This window comes from Odocoileus virginianus, chromosome 6 (assembly GCF_023699985.2).
Source record: "Odocoileus virginianus isolate 20LAN1187 ecotype Illinois chromosome 6, Ovbor_1.2, whole genome shotgun sequence".
Classification (NCBI taxonomy): Eukaryota; Metazoa; Chordata; class Mammalia; order Artiodactyla; family Cervidae; genus Odocoileus; species Odocoileus virginianus.
In genome coordinates, this window is record NC_069679.1 from 5,155,999 (window position 1) to 5,179,448 (window position 23,450).

General features: G+C 37.1%; 1 protein-coding gene across 7 annotated transcripts in view; it reads left to right on the plus strand.

Annotated features, from left to right (window-relative positions):
* TXNDC16 (thioredoxin domain containing 16) overlaps nt 1–21,255 on the plus strand; it is an 86,604-nt gene extending 65,349 nt beyond the window's left edge. For all 7 annotated transcript variants that reach the window (XM_070468622.1, XM_070468619.1, XM_070468617.1 and 4 more), the window contains 5 exons: nt 5,589–5,673; nt 7,311–7,449; nt 12,155–12,315; nt 13,371–13,561; nt 19,475–21,255. In XM_070468622.1, the coding sequence (XP_070324723.1) occupies nt 5,589–5,673; nt 7,311–7,449; nt 12,155–12,315; nt 13,371–13,561; nt 19,475–19,743 (845 nt within the window). In that variant the 3' untranslated portion in view covers nt 19,744–21,255. The remainder of the gene's footprint in view (nt 1–5,588; nt 5,674–7,310; nt 7,450–12,154; nt 12,316–13,370; nt 13,562–19,474) is intronic.
* The last annotated feature ends 2,195 nt before the right edge of the window (nt 21,256–23,450 follow it).

Here is a 23,450-nt window from a genome sequence, read left to right on the forward strand (position 1 = left end):
ATCATAAGCCCACCAGTGGGCTTCCCTGATGGTTGAGATGGTAAAGAATCTGCCTACAAGGCAGGAGGCCCGGGTTCGATCCCTGGGTTGGGAAGATTCCCTGGAGAGTGGAATGCCCACGCTAGTATTCTTACCAGGATAATTCACGGACAGAGGAGCTTGGCGGGTTATAGTCCATGGGGTCGCAAGGAGTCAGACACGACTGAGCAATTAGAATACTCTCTACCCTACTGGCTGTAGTGTTCTTTCAACATTACAGCTTGTCTATACTTAAACTGCCTCGCTCTGCCTTTTTTGTCCTTCATAGGGCTGGGTCTTTCAATAAGTTTTAGAGGGGGAGTCCACAGGGTATTTATTCTAACCAATGGATTTGCCTAGAATGTTATTCTCTCTTGGCTTTGGAGATGGATGGCCTCTTGACGGGATAGCAAAAAGTGTTTTCTTCATCATGTCAACTGAAAAAAAAAATGCACAATGTGAGAGTTGTGAGTTAAGTTTTATTTGGGGGCAAAATGAAGTTTATAGCCTGGAGCCAACCTCTCAGATAGTTTTGAGGATCTGCTCTGAAGAGCTGAGCGGGGAGGCAGTATGTATGTAATTGTGGTGAAGAGGATTACATGCAGGCAAGCACTCGTGTTGACAGAAGACTGCTGCTAGTCACAAGAAGGCACTGCTGGTCACAAGGAGCAGATGTCTCTGTTAATGATTTTAGTGCTGCTTTTCTAGATACGAAAAGATACAATAAATTGGGTCCATAAAATCTTCTGAAAATATCTATCTGAAGGCTTGTTCTGCCAGTTTTCCCCAGAGTGCAGAGTGCCTCATTCCTGAGATCCACCCTGAACTCCTTTCAGGGTGTGTTCAATTTGTTCATCACTAAAATGGTTAGTTACCTCCTCACAGAGGCAGGTGGCAAGTAACAATGTTTAATTGGCATTCTCATGCTGTTCCCATTTACGTAGCAAACTTTCGCTTTCATTTTTCGTTTACTTAAGATGAATTTCAAAATCTGAATGAAATATTTTAAGAATGTTTGCATGGGAAGAAGGTCCCCAGTGTCCAGCATTATAATTGTATATAGTTGATACTATTAACTATTGATTCTTATTAAATTTTGCTTTCTTTCTTGCTTTTTGTCTACTAGACAAATTGCTGTCTAGTAATTTTTTCTTTCTACTTTGTCTTCAGAATTTTTTAAAATAAAAAGGCAAAAAAACTCATTAGTAAGAATAAGACGGCTGTTAATGTGTGCCATGTGGCTTACCATCTTAGAAGGCAAAATCCAGAGGGTATAACTTTTTAATTTCTATTCTATGAAAAATCGTGAAGTAAATGACTCTATGTTTTATTCCTTTTTCCCTTTCTCTTGTTTTTTTCACCCACATTGACTTTGTTTTCTGCCTACCTCAGGTGCCTGGTGTCCTGAAGTTCTTATTTATTATTTACACTGGGCCTCCTTCCGAAAAGAATTAGTCTTTAGATAATAAAAAGCACAAATACAATAAAATCATTAAAACAAGGATAAGAGTCAAGCAATAAAGGTAGGAGATAATTAGGTAGAATACCTAGAAACAATAGAGTGATCATAAAACTTAACCCTGAGCAATCTGGTAGCAAATAGAAACAAAGATGAAATTTTTGCCAACTTATCATCATTATATAATAAATGGCAAAATACAAGTTAGGGTGCTGAGTCACCCGTAGAGAAAATATTTCTCTGATTGTATGTGCTGAGAGGAATTTTTCATGTATGTGTTATATACGTATGGATTTTATTTAGAGATCAACATAAGGCACAGCGTGGTGGTGTTTAGTCGCCAAGTTGTGTCCAACTCTTCTGTGAGCCCATGAACCATAGCTTGCCAGCCTCCTCTGTCCCTGGGGTTTCCCAGGCGATAATACTGGAGCGGGTTGCCATTTCCTTCTCCAGGGGATCTTCCTGACCCAGGGATGGAACCCATATCTCCTGCATTGGCAGGCAGATAGATTCTTTACCACTGAGGTACTTGCATGACCCCCAGAAACACTGTACTTGACCACGTTTCTATACAAATGATGATAAAATTTACATATAATTGTCTCAACAAACGTCAAAAGCATAATGCTGAAATATCGATACATAAAGGTGCTTCTGGTGTACCAGAATGATGTAGTCTGGATGTGATGCGTTTTTAATGGCTTGGTTGCTTCTAAGCCTTTTAAGTCAGGTATTACTTCCTCTTCTTTTTTGTTTGTTTTTGTTTGCAGATATTCATTGATAGTTGGATTTTCAGCATCTACTGAATGAGAAAACATAAAGCAATAAAGGGCTCTTATGAATCCATAAAATTTTTATGTTCATTTTAATTATATTCACAAATGCCAACTACCAGAATTTGCTGAGCACTTTTTGTATGAGATCTTAATTGTTGTTCATGTAGATTCTAATGGTTTAAAGACTAATGTCAGTCCCATGAAAGCTGAAATGTCTCTTTTATCCTCTGGTGTATCTTTCAGGACCCTCCACTAGAAAGTTAACTACTTTTCCCCTTATCGTTAATAAATACCTTGTGGAAATATAATTTAAAACTCTGTAAATGTCCTGTTTCTCATCTTACTTTTGCATACCAGTTTTAGAATCCACTCACTGTCTGAAAGAGGTATTACTATGATAGTTGCCAAGTGGGCAGTTTCTAATTCCATTAATCCTTCTACCTTTATTAGTTGGCATACTACTTATTTGTTTATCAGTATGGTTAGCTGAGTTCTTATTTTATTCAATGGATTATAATCAGTCACTATCATTAGTTTGCTCAGGTTGTCCTAGGATCCCTTTCATTCTATTATGCTTTTTTTCCCCTCATCCCTAGTACCTGTGACCTTTTGATATGTCTCCATTGTTTTTTGAATGTCCTTTTGCCACAAAATGTTCCCAGCCCCATTCCTAGAATCAGCCAGTTCTCCAGGGAATCCAGTTTCCTTTAGTGAGACATTGAATCTAAAAGCTGAGATCTCAGAGTTAGGAATGCTTTTAGTTACTGGGGTGTTCTTGCCTCTTGCTGACAGAGCTAAAATGCAGATGAATCTACATATGTGTATGTATAAATATAACTATGTAATAAAATGTAACAGTGGAAAGAAGCAGTATTGCTAAATTAATGTATTTATGCTTAAAATCAAAACAACTAAATATTGTAAGTCACTATTAATATTATATCTCAAGTATATTTATAGTGGTTAAAAAGCTTTTTATTTAGATAACTGATCATTTCCTTATATTTGGGTTGCCATATATCCTGACATACATGGCAGTTTTCACCAAAGAGGAGAATGTGCCTGGTTTCAAGCATTCAAAGGGGAATTTACACTTTGATTTAGTGGAAATGGATATAGATCTGAGGTCTAAAATCTTAAATACTCCCATTCCCCAAGGAACTTTTAGGATTTATGTACAAGTAGACTCATGAAGAGCCTTCCAAGAAACATATTCATGAGTTTATAATCTTATGAATGAGCAAATTATATGGAATGTTCGTGTCTTTCCCTACTGTGTTTTATTTAAAAAAGAAGAAGCTAAAACAGATTCCATTATGTCATTGCTTTAGGTAGCAGTCATCAATTATTGATCAGAATTTAGAGGAATTTCTCTTAGAGATAAGAGTGTAGGCACTCTGTTCCTTCTAGTTGCCTGGTTTTCTTATGTAGCTTTTCTGCTTTGGCATAGCACAGGCTAAAGAAAATGTTTTCATGGATTACTCATTTCTCATTAAATTTGTGATTATAAATGACTTCTCAATGTTGCTTGCAGGTGGATCTTGCCACCCTCGTAAGTGGCTTTACTACATGTTTCTCAGTCTTGCAGAAAGCCTGCATCATTTTTAAAGAAAATCTGGTGGTTACCCAGTGTTAACGGTGCTGGTGCTCACATCACGAACATAGTGCTGACTGCTGAGGGACAGATCTTCTGGGTTCAGCTTACCCAGACCTCTAGGTGCTTTATGGTTCAGTAGTTCCATCATTGCTTTTCTATTTGAACTGCTGTGAACCTTTCATACAGCCAGCCAAGGTATCATCTGGCCTTCAGTTGGCAAGAATACATCATTTACAAAAGTCCATCTCTGCTCCTTTCTCATTAGTCTACAGCTGTTTAATTCAGACTTGTTTCTGGGTTGTAAGATCCAGAACATGCTCTCATTTATGAAACTGTATTCAGAAACCTGCAGAGATAATAGTTCTTATTTTGAATATGCTTATCATAACAAATGGGAGAAGACTAATCCACAAATTAATAAAAATTCAGAAGTAACAAAAACGCCTTACAGAAAAATACAGGAAATAAAAAAAGAAGATGCAAATCCCTCATAATTGTAGAACCCTAACACAGACACGACAAGTTGACTCATTGGAAAAGACCCTGATGCTGGGAGGGATTGGGGGCAGGAGGAGAAGGGGACGACAGAGGATGAGATGGGGTTGCAAAGAGTCAGACGTGACTGAGTGACTGGACTGAACTGAACTGAACACAGACACTGTCAGAGGACTAGAATTTCCAGTCTTCTGTCTTTTTCTATGCATATCGGTCCTCTTAGGTTTTGTGGTGTAAGGTGTGCATCATTTCACATACCTGCTTGTCTTTCCAGGCTCCATATAGCCCAGCTGTCTCCATTTACCTTGCCATAGGAGTAGATTAAAAGGCAACAAATTTTTATTTAACAAATCTGTATGATCAGAACCCTATAAATCTTATAAATTACAGTTGACCCTTGAAAATGAGGGAGTTTGGTTTGCTGACCCCCTGTGCAGTGAAAAATCTCCATGCTGCTGTCTCTGCCTTAAAAACAATGGGTTTGATAAATGATCTATCCAAGGGCAGCAAGCTCAGTTTGGGTAGAGTTAGGACTCAAACCCTCCTTTTGGTTCCACATGTTTGTCATCTCTGATTGAGATCTCCCCACCTCCCCATTGTGATCTCCCCATCCATCTCTGAGTTTATGGGGAACATAAACTTTTCTCCACACCTAGTTTAAATGTCTATAAAATGAAAATGCAGGTACTCTATTTATTGAAAAAACTTCACGTTTAAGTGGATTTGTGCAATTCACACTCAATGTTGTTCAAGGGTCAACTGTACATTTAGAGTACATTTTTTTACAGAACATTAAATTATGTACATTATGTATGTTGTATTACATTAACGTGCATTTTTATAATAATCAAATATCATGATAACACAGGTTTATTTTAGAACCAAGAAGGTATGTAAGGTCTACACTTGTTGTTTAGTTACTCAGTCATGTCCAACTCTTTTGTAACCCCATGGACTGTAGCCCACCAGGGTTCTCTGTCCATGGACTTCTCCGGGCAAGACTACTTGCTTGGGTTGCCATTTCCTTCTCCAGGGAACCTTCCTGACACAGGAATTGAACCCACTTCTACTGCTTTGGCAGGTGGATTCTTTACCACTGAGCCACCAGGGAAGCTACAAGGTCTATACTGAAATATATTTATAATTAGTAATAAAGCATTATCATCTATAAATCTGTTCATCAGTTGAATAGCACATATAACTTTAAAGGTTTCAGATTTTTATCTTGTTTGTATATTTATAGCGAAAGAAGAGTTCACTGAAGCAGGAAGCTACCTAAAAGGATATGTTACCACAGGAATTTATTCTGAAGAAGATGTTTTGAGACTGTAAGTGTATTATAATTTTAGGGAGGAGGAAGTTTGCAAAGTAATGTATTACCTGTCTTCACACGATTTTTTTTTTTTTTTTTTAAGGAAAATAGGGCAGCAACATACCTAAATTTTTAATTTCATCCTGGGAAAATCTGGAAAGTACTATCTGGCTATTTAGAATTTTTCCATACTCAAAATTCTTTAGGCTAGAGCCCCCCCCCCCCCCCATGAGGCAACATTGAATTCATACCACTTCATCTTCCTATAAAATTTTTCCTCTTTGGATTCTATTACCTGCAATTTAAATTCTTTGCAGTTATAGTTTTTTGAGGAATTTTACATCTTGAGTGTCTGGGTTTTGATTTGCCATCAAGTTATGCATAAAAATCAGAGTTTTTACATATTTCTCCCAGAGTTTTAGGTGATGAACTGATAGTTCTACTTAATTTTGTTATTGCAGACATACACTTAAGCAGTGCTTTTTTTAGCCACTTAAGTTGCTTTGTTTGTAGAATTTGGGGCTGCTGTAAACTATCTAATATTTCAGTTGCTGCAGAATGAATGAACTGAGAATTTAGACGTTATTAATACACATCACATTCTACACTGACTTATCTTCAGCTGCACATGGAATTGTTTGTGTTTCTTACCCTCTGACTATACTATTGCCAATTGTGATTTCTGAGCTTAATTAAATCTTTCATCCTGAACACTGGTGACACATGCATTTGATGATTGAGCTCCTCTTCTATCCAAGAAATCAGTGACTTTTGAAAAGTGAATACCAAACTCTAGACTTCTAGGGAATATGAGACCTATTCAACTGACACATGGATAGTCACCCACTGTCTTCTAGACCAATAGTTTTCAGAGTATGTTTTGTTTATAACTGACTCATCCGCTAAGAGTACCTTCCAGGTAATCTGAAGACTGGGCAGTAGAAAGCCCAGTCTTCAGATTGATACTTTGTTTTAGCATGAATCAAATTTTTACATGATATAAATGTTACCATATCACTGGTAATTTCACTTGGGCATTTTTTCCTATTTAGTGATTTTCTTTTAGGTTTAGTTAGCAAAAGTAGTGGTAGGAGAGAGCAGATTTCACGTTCTCTTTCAGTGAAGAGAGCTCAGACTCTGTATCTGGAATACCTCAGTGTGAATGCTGTCTCTGCTATTTATCACTCTTTCATCATCTGTAAAATGAGGATTATAGGGCCATTCTGAGGGTTAAATAAAAATGTAACTAGAAGCACCTGGTATAGTGCCTGGCAAATTTAGGCCTATTCTCATAAATGCCTATCTCCTTGCTCAGCAGTTTGGTGAGCAGTCCAAAAAGTTAAGAACCATTCAATGTGTTCCTAGTCCTGTTTAGACATTTTCTTGATGAGTAAATTGTCTAGAAAACAATAAAATCTGGCTAGATTAGTATCTGTTGTTTTCTTCTAATCTAGGTTGTCAAGGCTCTTGAACTTGCTCAGATAGCCTCACATAAAAGCTAAGTTTGCCTGGAAATGGAGATTTTCTTTTTCTTTTTTTCTTAGTAGGGCTTCCTGTTTGCTGCCTCCACTGTGACTTCTTGGCCTAACTGTTCATGTTTTTGATGACTTGCTGTGTTTTAGTTGGGAATTTTAATACTCCATTTCTCCACAGGTCAAGTAAATACACCGTACCTCTTCCAGCCCTGCTGCTTGCCAGACACAAAGAAGGCAAAATAGAGAGCATTCCATTAGTTAACGTCCATGTGCAAGACATAGTTCAAATAATAACAAATGCATCACTGGAAACATTTGTGAGTATATTTTATAATAAGGATGTTGTTTGAAATAAAATCTAGAGCAGTTAAAGATAGTGTAAAAAACAGTGTGTGTTTTAACACATGGTTTTCCATCTTTTGTTGGCACAGGGCATGATGTTTGGTGAGCTCTAGATTCATTGGGCTGCTCTGTTTTATTATTCACCCATCATGCATATAGCTCCTTTAATCCACTGCCAAAAGTTTACATGTCTTTGGATTATTTTTCTTGCTGGGATGCTTGTGGCTTATGGCCAGTTGAAGTACTCCATCTGGGCTGAAACTTGGCATGAAGCAAGTTTGGATTCCAGAGAGCAGCATGCTAGGCTTCCAATCCTTGCTTGCCTCCTCACTGGCTGTATGTAAGCGTCTCTCCACATGTGTAAAATGGTTATTGTAAGGACTAAATGAGAATGGGTGTTCAGTGCTCCGTGTACAGTGTTTAGCCCCTGGTAAACACTCAGCAAATGTTAGCTAGTATTGCTTACATTGTTGTAGAGAAAAGTATGTCTTGTTAAAGTCCTTTTCTGATGCCTGCTTTGTATAATAGTGGATTTAAAGGCACAACAGATGTAACCTGCATTTCTTGATTTTGGTTGTTTTTCATTAATATTAAACACAGCTAGAATGTTATAAATTGATGCTTTTCTACATTTCTAAAGTGACGTGGGAGCAGTATTATCAACTATAAATAGTGAATGAATATCCTCTTGTTGTTGTCTTTTGTCATGATGATCTAAACAATATTACATTTTAGGTTAAGAAATGAATGTGTTCTTTAAGTCCTTTTGTGGCCTCAGTCCTACTAACTCCCCTCCCCTAATTAAAGTTACAGTTTATAATTAATCAAATCATTAAAATTTTTAGGATGTGGTTTTCTAAATTATTTATTAAAGTAACATTTTTGTCTTTGATGACTTTATTAAATGACTGTCTTTTTAGCGCAACCATAGTGTAATATTTTTGGAATTTTTATAAGACGTTAGCTTTTTTCCCAGATAATACAGAAAACTATAAAGGGGAAAATTAGAATAAATCATAGCTTCTTTAACCAAGTGTAAATTTAGGGATATATTTTCCCAAACTTAAAAAACATTCCATGTGTGCTGTTGTTAAATTTCCTAATGCTGCTTTGTGTTGGAGCTTTTAAGTCTAGAGCATCAGTGACTGTATACAGTAGCTATCTTCTGGCCTGCCCTTAGGTACTGGAAAGACTTCTCTGGATAGGAAGAAGCAGTGGATGGCCAGATGGTAAACATTTTTTTATAAATCAAACTTTTATTATAATGAACCTGATGACAAATTAGTCCAGGTAAACAATGCCCAGATCATAGTTAGTTAAATGTTAGTTGCTCGGTCATGTCCAACTCTTTATGACCTCATGTATTGTATGTAGCCCACCAGCTTCCTCTGTCCATGGAATTTTGCAGGCAAGAATACTGGATTGGGTTGCCATGCCCTCCTCCAGGGGTTCTTTCCAACTCAGGGATTGAACCTGCATCTCTTATGTCTCCTGCATTGGCAGGCAGGTTCTTTACCACTAGCGCCACCCGTATAATGACAAGTATACCGTCTATGTAATGGCTCACAATTCATATGGCCAACCCAGACCTTGGGCCTGCTCTCCAGGCTCCTGTATACAGTTGTCTGCTTGACAGCCTGTCTTGAATATCTTTGAAAGTGAAAGTGGTAGTCGCTCAGTTGTGTCTGACTCTTCACAAACCCCTGCCAGGCTCCTCTGTGGAGTTTTCCAGGCAAGAATAGTGGAACTCTCCAGGCAAGAACACTGGAGTGGGTAACCATTCCTTTCTCCAGGAGATCTTCTTAACCCAGGGATCGAACTTGGGTTTCCTGCATTGCAGGCAGATTCTTTACCATCAGAGTCATCATGGAAGCCCCAGATCATAGCTAATTATGTGCTAATTAACTAGTTATTGCAATTAAGCAATTTAAGGCTGTCATAGTTAGAACTCTTTGTTGGGTAATATGTTTAGCACTTTTCTCAAATACATTGAGTTCATTTTTGTGCTTTTATTATAAATAAGAATACGGGAACATACGTAATTATAGTCTCTTATGTACTCAAATAGGCAAATATCCAACAGTAAGTGTATTTGATGACCTTTTCTTTTTCTCCGGGTGGCCTCTGAGTAGCAATCAAAACCCTTGATTGTGCTATTCCTTTTTAAAATTCTCTCTTCTTTTGGCTTTTGCAGTTCCATCCTCTCCAGGTGCCCCTTCAACCCTCTTGCCACTCTAGAATTACATCTTCAACCATTGTTTCTTCTTTTGCTACATTCATTCTTTGGGAGACTTAGTATCTATACCCATAACTTATATGGGTCATTATACCAGCTGATGATTCCTAACTTTTGAGTTTCTAATCTTAACTAAACTTGCATAACTCTTAGTCTTTCTTACCTGACAGGAAAGAGCAGTGCCTGTCACTGGCCTATCTTTCAACAAATTCATACTCTAGTTAGTCATCTAAAACAGGCCTGACCACGTGACTTATTTGATACAAAATCTCAGTATTTCTGGGAGCTAGAAAACCTCTCTAGTCATTTTCCCACGTGGTCTTACAGCCGTATTTGCTTCTGGCCTGCCTGAGTCTGACACATGTCACTGTCACTGTTCCCCAGACTGTCTGTATGCCCAACACCTGTCTGCTCCCTGTGTCTGGAATCCCCGCTCTAGCACACACTTCAGTCTGTCAAGGTCTTTTTCCTTATCCAAGGCCCAGGTCAAATATCACTTCCTAAAGTCACCCATGAGCTCCCCTACCTTGTTTTTTAGTTTTAATTTAGAGCCACTAGGCTTCCTTATTCATGCTCAGTCACTTCAGTCGTGTTGGACTCTTTACAACCCTAAGGACTGTAGCCCACCAGGCTCCTCTGTCCTTGGGGTTTTCTAGGCAAGAATACTGGAGTGGGTTGCCATGCCCTCCTTCGGGGGATCTTCCCAACCCAGGGATCGATCTATATCTCCTGCATTTCAGGCTGATTCTTTACCGCTGAGCCACTAGGGTCTTCTTATTGTTATACATTAAAATTTTTTCTTGGGTCACAGCAGTTTGCACACTTGCCTCCTCCTCTAAACTATGAACTCTTTGAGGGCAGAGTAAGCATCTTACTTCTTTTTGATTCAGTACCCAGCATAAGGGGCTTTCATTGGTAAAGAATCTGCCTGCTGATGCAGGAGACATGGGTTTGATCCTTGTGTCAGGAAGATCCCCCCTGGCAGTCTGCTCCAGTATTCTTGCCTGGAAAATCCCATGGACAGAGGAGCCTGACAGGCTGTGGTCCATGGGATCACAAAGAGTCGGACACAACCAAGCAACCGAGCACGCACACATGCACACATGTACCCACCCAGCAGAAGATCTTAAAATTCTCAATAAATTTTTGAATTGAGCTGTGATGGCTCCATTACACCATATCCATCAGATCTGTTCTGCTGGTTTGATAAGATCTGTCGGTTTTAGGAGGGGGACATAACTCATGTAGAAGAGAAATGACAGTAGTTAACGTAAGACAACATGGGGGAGTTTGGAGAAAAGGGGATCTAAGATTTAAATCTTGAAAGAGAAAGGTGTGAGAAGAGGACTTTGAGTGGTGAAAGGGAAAGAATTCAAAGAAAAATGAAAACTGGCAGAGGAAAGTGGCTTTGAGAACTAAGTAGGGAGAAGTATGTACCAGGGTTTGGTGTTTGAGGATGAATTGGAGGTGGTTGGCACCATAAAAAAAATTGTTCATTTGGATTCCTAGTGAGATCCAGTGAGATGGCATACTCGTAAACAAAATCCCTGGGTGCTAGTTTCGTTTAATTCTCCCTCCTGCTCAGCTGTGTGACTTCAGCACGTCAGCTTCTCATCCTTGGTTTCCTCATCTGTCAGCTGGGGATTTGTTTTCTGATGTAGGAAGATTTAATCCATACTGGACAAGTATATCCAGAAGATGAATTAATAGATGTGGTACTAAATATGGAAAATGGTAGAAGCCTTTAATACTCTAAGTCACTGCTGTTTTTAATCCTAAGTATTTTAACGTTGTTTGTTACTCTTTTCAATTCTTATTAATAACAGCCTACACAAATTGTCTTCTACAAATATATTTTTAAAAAATGCTCTCTTTTAATTAATAAAAAGAGTAAGATTTCTTATTTCTTACTATTTTTTCTTTATGTTAAACCCCTCAAAAATAAGAGCCTTTAAAATTTGTTTTAGCATATTATTGTATTACTTTAATTATGCTAAAAACTCAATTTTGAAAGTTAGATTTATTAATTTTTAAATAATCATAGATGTTAAAAGATTGTATCTTTAAAGCTTAGCTTATATTTTTTTAAAAAATTTTATGCTAGAGGAAAAATACTTGTCATGTGTGTGTTGGTTAGTTTGATCCAGATTTTAACATAAGAAATTACTTGAAATACTACATGCTTATAAAACAAGGAGCTCCTTTAATTTATTTTCAAATTCTATTAGTTTTATTTTGAAAATAATTCATTATTAAAATGAGTTTAAATAAAAAACACTCTTGAAATTCATATTTGTTAATCAATATAGTAAAATCTCCACTTAAATGAAAATGTGTTTGAAATACATTTTATAAACTAACATGCAAGAGTGATTTGAACATTATTTTCTATTTTATGTATTATAATTTCCTGTTTTTTCTTGATTTGTTTTGTTTTTAAACAGCCAGAGATCACTGTGGAAAATCTTCCCATTTACTTAAGACTTCAGAAACCATTACTTATTTTATTCAGTGATGGTGGCATAGATCTTCAGCATGAAAAAACAATACTGATGCTGGCTAAAAAGAAATACTTGGATTCACTTACCCCTTGTTGGTTAAATCTGTAGGTATATTTTTTATTTTTTAATATGTAAAAAGTAAAGAAAGTAATATTATTAAGTCTTCATTACAGAATGAAAGTACCTTTGGAGTTAATGTTATGAAACCAATGTATAAGTCATCATGGTATTTTAGTAACTAAACTGCCTCAGATGGTCTGAGATGATCTTGTTTTAGATTGAATTCTATTTTACAATAAATTCTTTTTTTTTTTTGGCTGTGTTTTTTTTTAACTTTATTCAAGCATAATTGACAAATAAATTTGTAAGATATTTAAAATGTACATTGAGATAATTTAAACACAATGCATATATGTATGCATTGTGAAATAACTCTTTCATCTAGTTAATTAACACATCCATCACCTCTTATATTTGTTTTATAAATGTAAATGTTGGGATGGGGTGGAGTGAGAACATTTAAGTTCTACTCATGTAGCAAATTTCAATGATACAGCACAGTATTATCAACTATATTCACTGTGTTATACATTAAATCCTTGGATCTTACTCATCTTGCAACTGAAAAGTCTGTTTCCTTTTACCAGTCTCACCTCATTTCCCCCACCCTGCAGTCCCTGGCAACTTTTCTACTCTGTTTTTATGAGTTTGACTTTTTTTTTTAGGATTCCACATGTTAGTGTTACTGCTATGTAGTATTTGTCTTTCTCTGTCTCTTTAAGTATCTTGTTATTTTATAGTTTGTAGCCATTTAATTTTGAGCTGACATGATCAGATAGTTGACTAAACTTTGAAAGGAATATATTGATTATGTCAGGACAAAATTGATGAGCTGGTGGACTATGTCTGTTTTTTATTAAAACTCTCATGCTGCCTTTTTTCTCCTAAGAGACATACAGTACATACCTCATGTTAAAAGAAACATTTTATGACTCTAATTACCAATAATGTAGTTATAGACCTCTTGATTTTTAGGACTTACTTCCATAAAATAAACTTCCTGGTATGGTGCTGTATTTAAAGGTTAATGTTTTACAAACAGTTGTTCTTGTTATAGAAAGAAATATTTACTAACGTGTTTAGTTGCTCCCTTTTCTAGGAAGAAGACACCAGTAGGGAGAGGAGTCTTGCAGGCATATTTTGGTACTCTGCCCCCCCTTCCTCTTCTTGTTGTGGTGAATCTGCATTCAGGTGGCCACGTGTTTGCATTTCCTTCAGACCAGGCTATCACTGAACAGAACCTTTTATTGTGGCTGAAGAAATTAGAAGCAGGACTAGAAAGTCATATCAGTAAGTTTCCTGTTTGAATGTATGCAATTATTCTACATTTTGTTTCATGGATTTTTAAACTTGAATTATAGCTGATGAATGCTAGAATGAGTTGAATTGTAATGTTTGTAAATATTCTAAATATTAATACACTGATAGCATTGTCCATATAGTCTGTTATATGGTAGATATTCTTACCCACAGAAAATGAGTGCTGTTATATTACATTTAATAATAGCTAAACATTTATTGAATGCTCAGTAGGTATCATGCACAAAGTTACATGCTTCACATGTATTATCTGCTTTATTCTCACAGGAGTCATAGGACATACCTGTAAAGGAGCTAAATAACTAGTTCAAAGTCATATAATTAACCAGTCAATGAGGAAACTTGGATTTCAACATGGCTCTGTTGTACTCCAGAGCCAGAATTTTGAACCACAAGAAAATAGATCTTGGCCCTGAGTTTACAATGCTGGTTTCATGACATGCCATGAAAGTGAAAGTGTAGTCTTTCAGTGGTGTCCATCTCTTTGTGACCTCATGGACTGTAGCCCACCAGGCTCCTCTGTCTATGGAATTCTCTAGGCAAGAATACTGGAGTGGATTGCCATTTTCCTCTCCAGGGGATCTTCCCAACCCAGGGATCAAACCTGGGTCTCTTGCATTGCAGGCAGATTCTTTACCATCTGAGCCACAGGGGAAGTCCAAGACATGACATGCCATAGTCGCTATTTTTCTAAAACCTCTGTGGGTTTGTACTTGTGGCATAGATAGGTTTGTTAGTTTATGTACAATCATGGCAACAAGCCTGTTGCTATAATTTAGTTAACATGTAATAACCTAGATCATTAGTCTGTTGAGGAAATAGTGATGTAATGAAGTTTCCTAAGGCATTTGTAAAGGTTTTGTTATTGGAAACCAAATGAACTATTTTATAATAACATTTTGATGCTGTTCATGACTGAGTTCTGAAATAAGTTTGTGTATGTGTGTATGTGAACACATGTGAATATGTGTACATGTACACACACAATTCTGGTATATAAACTCCAATTCATTGTTATGCTGTCTCTCAGTTTGCATGTTGTCAATCTATCACTATGTATGTTTATGTATATTTAATCATATTCTTGAATTTATTCAAGTGTCAATCTTTGAAACATACTTGTTCTTCCCAGGAGGTCTATCCATTTCATTTTTGTTAAATTAGGCAGTTTTAACTAAATTGTTATGTCTAAATAGTCTATTGATTATTTTTGTATATTGAAATACAATTCACATATCATAAAGTACACCCTTTTAAAGTGTACAGTTCGATGTGGTTTGGATTTTTTTTAATGCATTCACAAGATTGTACCATTCACAACCATTACCACTACTGAATTTTAAAATATTTTCATCACCCCCAAAAGAAACCCTGTACCCATTCACAGTCACTCTACATTCTCCCCTCTTTTCATTCACTAACCACTTATTTATCTTCTGTCTTTCTGGATTTGTCTAGTCTAGACATTTCATATAAATGGAGTCATACACCATGTGGCCTTTTGTGTTTGGCTTCTTTCACTTAGCATAGGTTTTTAAGAATCATCAGTGTTGTAATGTGAATCAGTGGTTCATTCCTTTTTATGGGTGAATCATATTCCATTGGATGGATATATCCCATTTTGTTTTTCCATTCATCAGTTGATATACATTTACACTGTCTCCATTTCTTGCTAATATAAATAATGCTGCTATGAACATTCATGTACATGTTTTTCTAACAACTATACAGATGTCTTATGCCAGTTACCCCACTGTCTTGAATATAACATCTTTGAAATAGGTTTTCAAATTGGGAAATTTGATTCCTCCAACCTTGTTCCTTGTGTGACAGATTATTTTGGCTATTCTGGGTCCTCTTGGATGGTATTTTTAAGTCTTAGTTTTCTGAGATATAATGGATTAGTCTGAGCATTTAGAAATGTAAAAAAGTAACTAAATTGACTATTTGGTTTGTCATAATCTGGAAGAAGCCTTTCTGTGGTTGTTAGCACTCACTGATGGCCTCTTCATTCTAACCACACAGCAGAGGGGTCCTTTCAGTTGCAGCTCTTGAACTCTTCAGATAGGCTGCATTCTCTGTCTGCACTGCTGTTTTATAGAAGCGTCTGAGTGCTATCATTGTGCAGTTGCCATGACACAGAGGCCTCATGGACTCTGACTACATCAGATAGGATTATATGTAAGTAGGTCAGGCCGGAGTACCTCTCCACTGAACAGCTTTTTTTTTTTTTAATTTTTTTTCCATTTATTTTTATTAGTTGGAGGCTAATTACTTTACAGTATTGTAGTGGTTTTTGCCATACATTGACATGAATCAGCCATGGATTTACATTCATTCCCTATCCCGATCCCCCCTCCCACCTCCCTCCCCACCCCATCCCTCTGGATCTTCCCAGTGCACCAGCCCCAAGCACTTGTCTCATGCATCCAACCTGGGCTGGTGATCTGTTTCACCCTTGATAGTATACTTGTTTCGATGCTCTTCTCTCAAAACATCCCACCCTCGCCTTCTCCCACAGAGTCCAAAAGTCTGTTCTGTACATCTGTGTCTCTTTTTCTGTTTTGCATATAGGGTTATCGTTACCATCTTTCTAAATTCCATATATATGCGTTAGTATACTGTATTGGTCTTTATCTTTCTGGCTTACTTCACTCTGTATAATAGGCTCCAGTTTCATCCATCTCATTAGAACTGATTCAAATGAATTCTTTTTAATGGCTGAGTAATATTCCATAGTGTATATGTACCACAGCTTTCTTATCCATTCGTCTGCTGATGGGCATCTAGGTTGCTTCCATGTCCTGGCTATTATAAACAGTGCTGCGATGAACATTGGGGTGCACGTGTCTCGTTCAGATCTGGTTTCCTTGGTGTGTATGCCCAGGAGTGGGATTGCTGGGTCATATGGCAGTTCTATTTCCAGTTTTTTAAGAAATTTCCACACTGTTCTCCTTAGCGGCTGTACTAGTTTGCATTCCTACCAACAGTGTAAGAGGGTTCCCTTTTCTCCACACCCTCTCCAGCATTTATTGCTTGCAGACTTTTGGATAGCAGCCATCCTGACTGGCATGTAATGGTACCTCATTGTGGTTTTGATTTGCATTTCTCTGATAATGAGTGATGTTGAGCATCTTTTCATGTGTTTGTTAGCCATCTGTATGTCTTCCTTGGAGAAATGTCTGTCTAGTTCTTTGGCCCATTTTTTGATTGGGTCATTTATTTTTCTGGAATTGAGCTGCAGGAGTTGCTTGTATATTTTTGAGATTAATCCTTTGTCTGTTGTTTCATTTGCTATTATTTTCTCCCATTCTGAGGGCTATCTTTTCACCTTGCTTATAGTTTCCTTTGTTGTGCAGAAGCTTTCAAGTTTCATTAGGTCCCATTTGTTTATTTTTGCTTTTATTTCCAGTATTCTGGGAGGTGGGTCATAGAGGATCCTGCTGTGATTTATGTTGGAGAGTGTTTTGCCTATGTTCTCCTCTAGGAGTTTTATAGTTTCTGGTCTTACATTTAGATCTCTAATCCATTTTGAGTTTATTTTTGTGTATGGTGTTAGAAACACCTTATCTTCGACAAAGGAGGCAAGGATACACAATGGAAAAAAACAACCTCTTTAACAAATGGTGCTGGGAAAACTGGTCAACCACTTGTAAAAGAATGAAACTGAATAGCTTTTAAAAAGGTCATGTGATGTTCAGAGACAAAGAAACCCGAACTTCTGACCCAGCTTCCTTGACTACTAACTGTGTGTTTTTTTTCCTTTGTTTCCTCCTGATAGTCCCTACTCTGTGTTACAGTTATTTTAAAAATTAAAACGAAGTATGCAGAGGCATACGTTTTAAAGTGTAAAGCCTACAGTATTTCTTATGCTTCGAGTAAAGATCCTTTCCTACTAAGGGCCTCCTTAGGGGCTTTGATTTCTCAACTAAACCATTAGCAAGGATCAGAATTCTTCTGAGTTTCCTGAGAGACTCGTATTTCTTCCATTGCAATGATGGTAATGCCTCTGGTTTCCATTATTTCTTTGTATCTCTGCTCCCAATCTTAAGTTATTCCTGCAGCCTCTGCAGCGGGGAAGAAGCCAGGGTCCAGGCAGGACTTTTCTGTATGGAGCCCTGTCCTCTGTGCTGCCAGGACCTGCTCTCACTGCATCCTGGGAGGCAGGTCTGAGACATGAATGCTGCAGCTCCCCTTAGGAGAGCCTGCGTCTCTAACACAGTGCCACTGGCCTCTGCCTCACCTTGCTTGCTGCACATCTTAATTTCTGTGAAATTGTGACCACTGGCTATTCTTATTTGACATTTACACTTAATTTTGGTCAAGTTCTTTGACCTTTCGAGGACTTGGTTTTCTCATATATAAAGTTGGGATAATAATTGTACTTACCTCATGAGGTTGTAAGGATTAAATACATAATTCCTGATACATAGTAAAGCCTCAGTCTATGTTAGTTATTATTATTATCATTACTAATTTGATAATAGTGTCTTTTTTGCCCATATGTGAGGAGAGTACAGTTTTATTTGCAATTGAAAAAATTAAGATCTTTGTACAGTTCCTCAGGAAATAATGAGCAGAATTAGAATGTCCAGTTTCAGGCATTTTGTCATTGTCTCAGACCACTAGGCTTCAGTGCTTACCATAAAAATAAATATTGATAAATCTTTGCTGTGCTTTAAATTGGACCTCTGTTAAAGATACTTCATCTGCATATTACACAGTACAGTTATTTTACTTCTTACCTATTCATTATATTCAGGGAACTATTTTATCCATTTGTCACTATTGACACTGACAGCAGACTATATTTGAGTCTGTTATCTGGGCAACACTGTAATTTGAAACATCAATTACAGGGGTAACTTAAATGTAATACCTTGCTGATGTACCACAGATTTCATATACTTGAGCCTGAGTGAAGAAATCATATCAATGAGTAGAGTATACATATACATATATATATATGTACTGATGCAGATTTTTGTCTGTGTTTTAATTAGAGTTTGTATGACTGTCCTAAGCTTTTATTTGATTTATGAGAGATGCTTGAGTTTTTGCTTTATGAGCATTACTTTCTTTTCATATAACAGTATATAGATTCTTTCATTGGAATTTAATTTTTAAATGTTTAGTTTGCACATTTCCTTATGTAATTTCTCACATAGTACTTTGAATAGGCATCTAAACTCTGAAATTGTGTGAACTCTGTTTACCGAATGGAGTAAAGCTTGTCTATTTATCCAATATATATGTTATCAGGTTAAGTCCTTCTTCTTTTAATGACCAATATTTTAAAATAATGTTAAAATTCACTGCCATGAAGCCCTCCTAAGTGCTTCTAATCACTGCCTGTTTATAGTACAGTTGATTCCATAGCAGTCTTCCGAAACAGAAAATGCTTTAAAATATAAGAAATATTTTTCTAAAATTTATATATATATGGTCCAAAATTTTTATCTGGAATGATCTATAGTTACAGTACTTTGGGCATAAAGGCAGGGGTAGGGAGGGAAGCAAGAGACTTCTTCATTTTAACTTGTCCCTGGCTGTTGTAATCTCATTACACATATTGCTACTTTTTTAACCCTCAGCAATGGTTAACAGGCAGTGAGATTATGGACCTTTATGTTTTTTGCCTATTAATACCTATCTTTATTTAAAATAGCACAGCCTATAAATGAAAATGTCTAGTAATGACAAATGCATTAAGTTTCTTAGACAATGATGATAATAAAATGTAGCTTTCCCGTAGATAAATAAAACTGATAAGGCCTTCACTCCTATAAATATATTTTTCAAAATAAAACATTTTCTAGTATATTCATGTGATGGGATTTTATATCTGTTCCTCTTTAACCCTTGATTCTACCTTCCTTGCAGAAGTTTTACCTGCTAAGGAATGGAAACCTCCTCTGCCTGCTTATGATTTTCTAAGTATGATGGATGCGGCAGCATCTGAGCATCTTACTAGGAAAGATCCCGAGTGTATAAAAGAAACTGACGTGCAGGAAGGTGATAAAGAACAGCCTGACGATAAATCCGCAATCACAGAGGAATCGACTGGAACATTGAAAATGAAGCATTCAAGCAGAAGTAGTTGGTTTGAAGAAGCCAAAAAACTGCTCAGGCATGATAATAAAGAATTATGATACTCAAAAGTGAGCTAATTTTATAGGGCTGTGAAAAGCTTCCCAAAGTCTTTTTGGCTTATTTGATAGACTTGAGAATTTATTTCACTATAAAGTAATACTGAGTCATTTCAAGTTTCTAGATCAGGGCTATTCAATGGAAATATAATGTGCAATATAGTAATTTAGAATTTTCTGTAGCCACATTAAAATAAAACTGAGCAGGTGAAATTAATTTTATTTCACCCAATTTAAGTATACCACCCAAAAATAGTTCAGTTAACATAAAAATTGTGAGTTATTTTACATTCTTTTTTTGTATCAAGTCTTCAAAATCCAGTGCGTCTTTTATGCTTACTACACGTCTCACTTCAGCGTAGCTACGTTTCAAGTGCTCAGTAGCCACGTATGGCTGGTGACACAGGTGAAGCCATACGTATTCATGTATCCACTCTCCCCCAAACTCCCCTCCCATCCAGTCTGCCGCACAACACTGAGCAGAGTTCCCTCTGCTATAGTTGGTCTTTCTTGGTTATTTATTTTAAATATAGCAGTGTGTACATGTCCATCCCAAACTCCCTAACAACCATAAGTTCATTCTCTAAATCTGTGAGTGTCTTTCTATAAAACCAGTGTTTCTTAATCAGGGGAGAGTTTTGCCCCCAAGGGGACATTTGGTAATGTCAAGAGGCATTTTTGATTGTCATTACTAGGGGCATTACTGGCGTATAGTGGGGTTAAGTAGGAGCCAGGGATGCTAATAAGCATCTTACAATGCATTGGACAACTCCTCCCACCCCAAGCAAAGAATTACTCTCCCCAAAAGTCAATAATCCCAAGTTTGGGTTAAACTAATCTGTGGCAAAATGTTAAATTCCCCTATATTTTTAAAAGTAATGAAATAACCCTAAAAAGAATGCAGAGTAAGATATATTTAATATATATTATGTTGTATATGTTATATAATGATTATCTTATATATAATAATATATATTACATATAATATATATATATAATTCTTATATATATACAGTTGCTCCTTAGACCAACCTAGATTTGAACTGCATCGTTCTACTTACATGTAGATTTCTTTCACTGGATACTTTCTACAGTACTATAGTGTCCGTGGTTGATTGACTTTGCAGATGTGGAACCATGGATATGGAGGGCTAACTGTAAAAAGCTGTTTGTTTGGGGGTTGGCTCCCCTAAACCCCACATTATTCAAGGGTAAACTGTATATTTCATAGTATCATAGATCATTTGTTCCACCCAGCACCCTTCCTAGATGTTTTTCTTATGGCATGTAGTCTGTATTAATTCAATTCATTCTCAGTTTTTTATTTGTTACCTGGGAGATATGAAAGTTAACTCCAAATATAGCTTGTATTAGTAAAATGTCACCAGCCTAACCATTAACTGCAAGCACATAAAAACTTGAAATCAATTAGTCATTGTACCATAGCCAGAAATTTTGACAGTTATTAATATTTGTTTTTAATAATTTTAAATAAAGTATCTGGATTTCAGGCTACCTTTAAAAGCTTCCTGTGGCCTCTATCATGCTGTCTATTGGACCACTTTCCCTGTATCAGTTGGATTTCTTTGGTTGCAAGCAACAGAAATTTAGCTTTGATTAACTTAAGCAAAGTAAGAATATTGGTAATTCATAGAGTTAAGCTATGCTTTGAAAAAATACAAACAAAAGCTGTTCGGGGATCTGTATAGCAGGAACTAACCAGCCCAGTAATTTTTCTGTCTTCCTGTCCAGCTGTTTTTCTCTCTTTCATGTCTCAGGGACTCCTGGGAATGTTGGCTAGGGGAAGACTAACTGGCAGCCCTAACCAGATTTCTACAGTACAGAAGAGGTGAGCCTTACAGAAGAAATCTAGATTCTGTTTGCTAAGAAAAGGGAGCATGAGTGTGGAGAGAGAAGAAAAACAGCAAAGAGGAAATCTATGAATCCTCAAGACACCACTTGCTGTGCTTCTACCTAGCCTTTTATTCTTTTCAGGTGTTTCTGTCACATCCTCCTATCCATGTGTGAGAGTTTCAAAAGCTCGCTCTCTCTATCCTCAAGTGTTGGAGTTTTCCCATGTATCTCCCTGAATCTCTGTAAGAGTTGGCCAGTGCATATGTACATTCTGAGTAACATTTCATTCCTCATGAATCAAATTATTTTACCCTCTCCTGACTCATCTATGCTGGAAGAAACATCCTTGGTCCAGCCCTTATGATGAAATATTTCATTCATTTCACATTTCCTGAAGTTCATTACCCAAACTTATGCTTCTTTTAAAAACTAACTAAACATGGATAAGCAGAACGTTTTATTCAAAGATCTGTGTCTATCATTGGTAATAGAAAATAATCAAATAGGTATACTTTGGGAGTTGTGCTTCCATTTAAGATGTAGAAAGCTGCAAGAGAATGTTCCTCCCATCTTAATAAAATAAAAATCAAAACTTTTCTATTACACATCAGAGAAGGCAGCCAAAGGAACTGAATTCCAGAATGACAGGCCTCTTAAAGAGACAGAATACATGAACTATTTCACCTGTGGCAGAGAATAGGAGGCTGCCAGTAAAGAAGACACTTAGAAAGGTCTAAGATGTGTCCCTGCCTGCAAGTTATAAGTTAGCTTGCCATAGTTTCTTGTATTAGAGAAAAGGGACTTCATTACTTAACCCAATAGTATCAATCAGTGTCAGTATCTCTGCTGGTTCCCTGATCCCCAGTCCCACGGGGCAATGAGAGGAGGGCCAGGTGACACCTATACATGCTGAGCTCCAGGAACCTAAATATTTTATAAGTATTAAGCATGCCTGTCCTTTGTTCTGGAGGGAGACATCTTTGTTACAGTAGATGGTAATCACATGTGTCTCTCTTCAGAGGAAGATGCTATCTCTGTTTACCCCAGCTGAGAAGGTGGTTGAGACAGAACAGAGGCAGTCAGTGCCTCTCCATAGATCATGTGCAAACATGAGCGACCCATGAAAAAGTATCTTCCAACAAAAATCAGCTAAAATTTTAAAGAATTTAGGGGCAAGCATGGACGAAGAAGGCAATTGCGACCCACTCCAGTACTCTTGCCTGGAAAATCCCATGGGCAGAGGAGCGTGGTGGGCTGCAGTCCATGGGGTCGTGAAGAGTCGGACACGACTGAGTGACTTCACTTTCACTTTCCTGCATTGGAGAAGGAAATGGCAACCCACTCCAGTGTTCTTGCCTGGAGAATCCCAGGGACGGGAAAGCCTGGTGGGCTGCCATCTATGGGGTCGCACAGAGTCAGACACGACTGAAGCGACTTAGCAGCAGTAGCAGCAACATGGACTGACTATTAGCTTAGAGTAAGTGGGAGCTTATCTCTCCTTGGTATTCTTTGGAACTCTGCATTCAAATGGGAATATCTTTCCTTTTCTCCTTTGTTTTTCACTTCTCTTTTGTTCACAGCTATCTGTAAGGCCTCCTCAGACAGCCATTTTGCTTTTTTGCATTTCTTTTTCTTGGGGATAAGAAAGTCTTACTCAGTGATCAGTGCAAAGAAATAAAGGAAAACAATAGGATGGGAAAGACTAGAGATCTCTTCAAGAATATTAGAGATACAAAGGGAACATTTCATGCAAAGATGGGCTCAATAAAGGAATAATGGTATACCATTTCAATAAAGAAATGGTATTGACCTAACAGAAGCAGAAGATATTAAGAAGAGGTGGCTAGAGTACACAG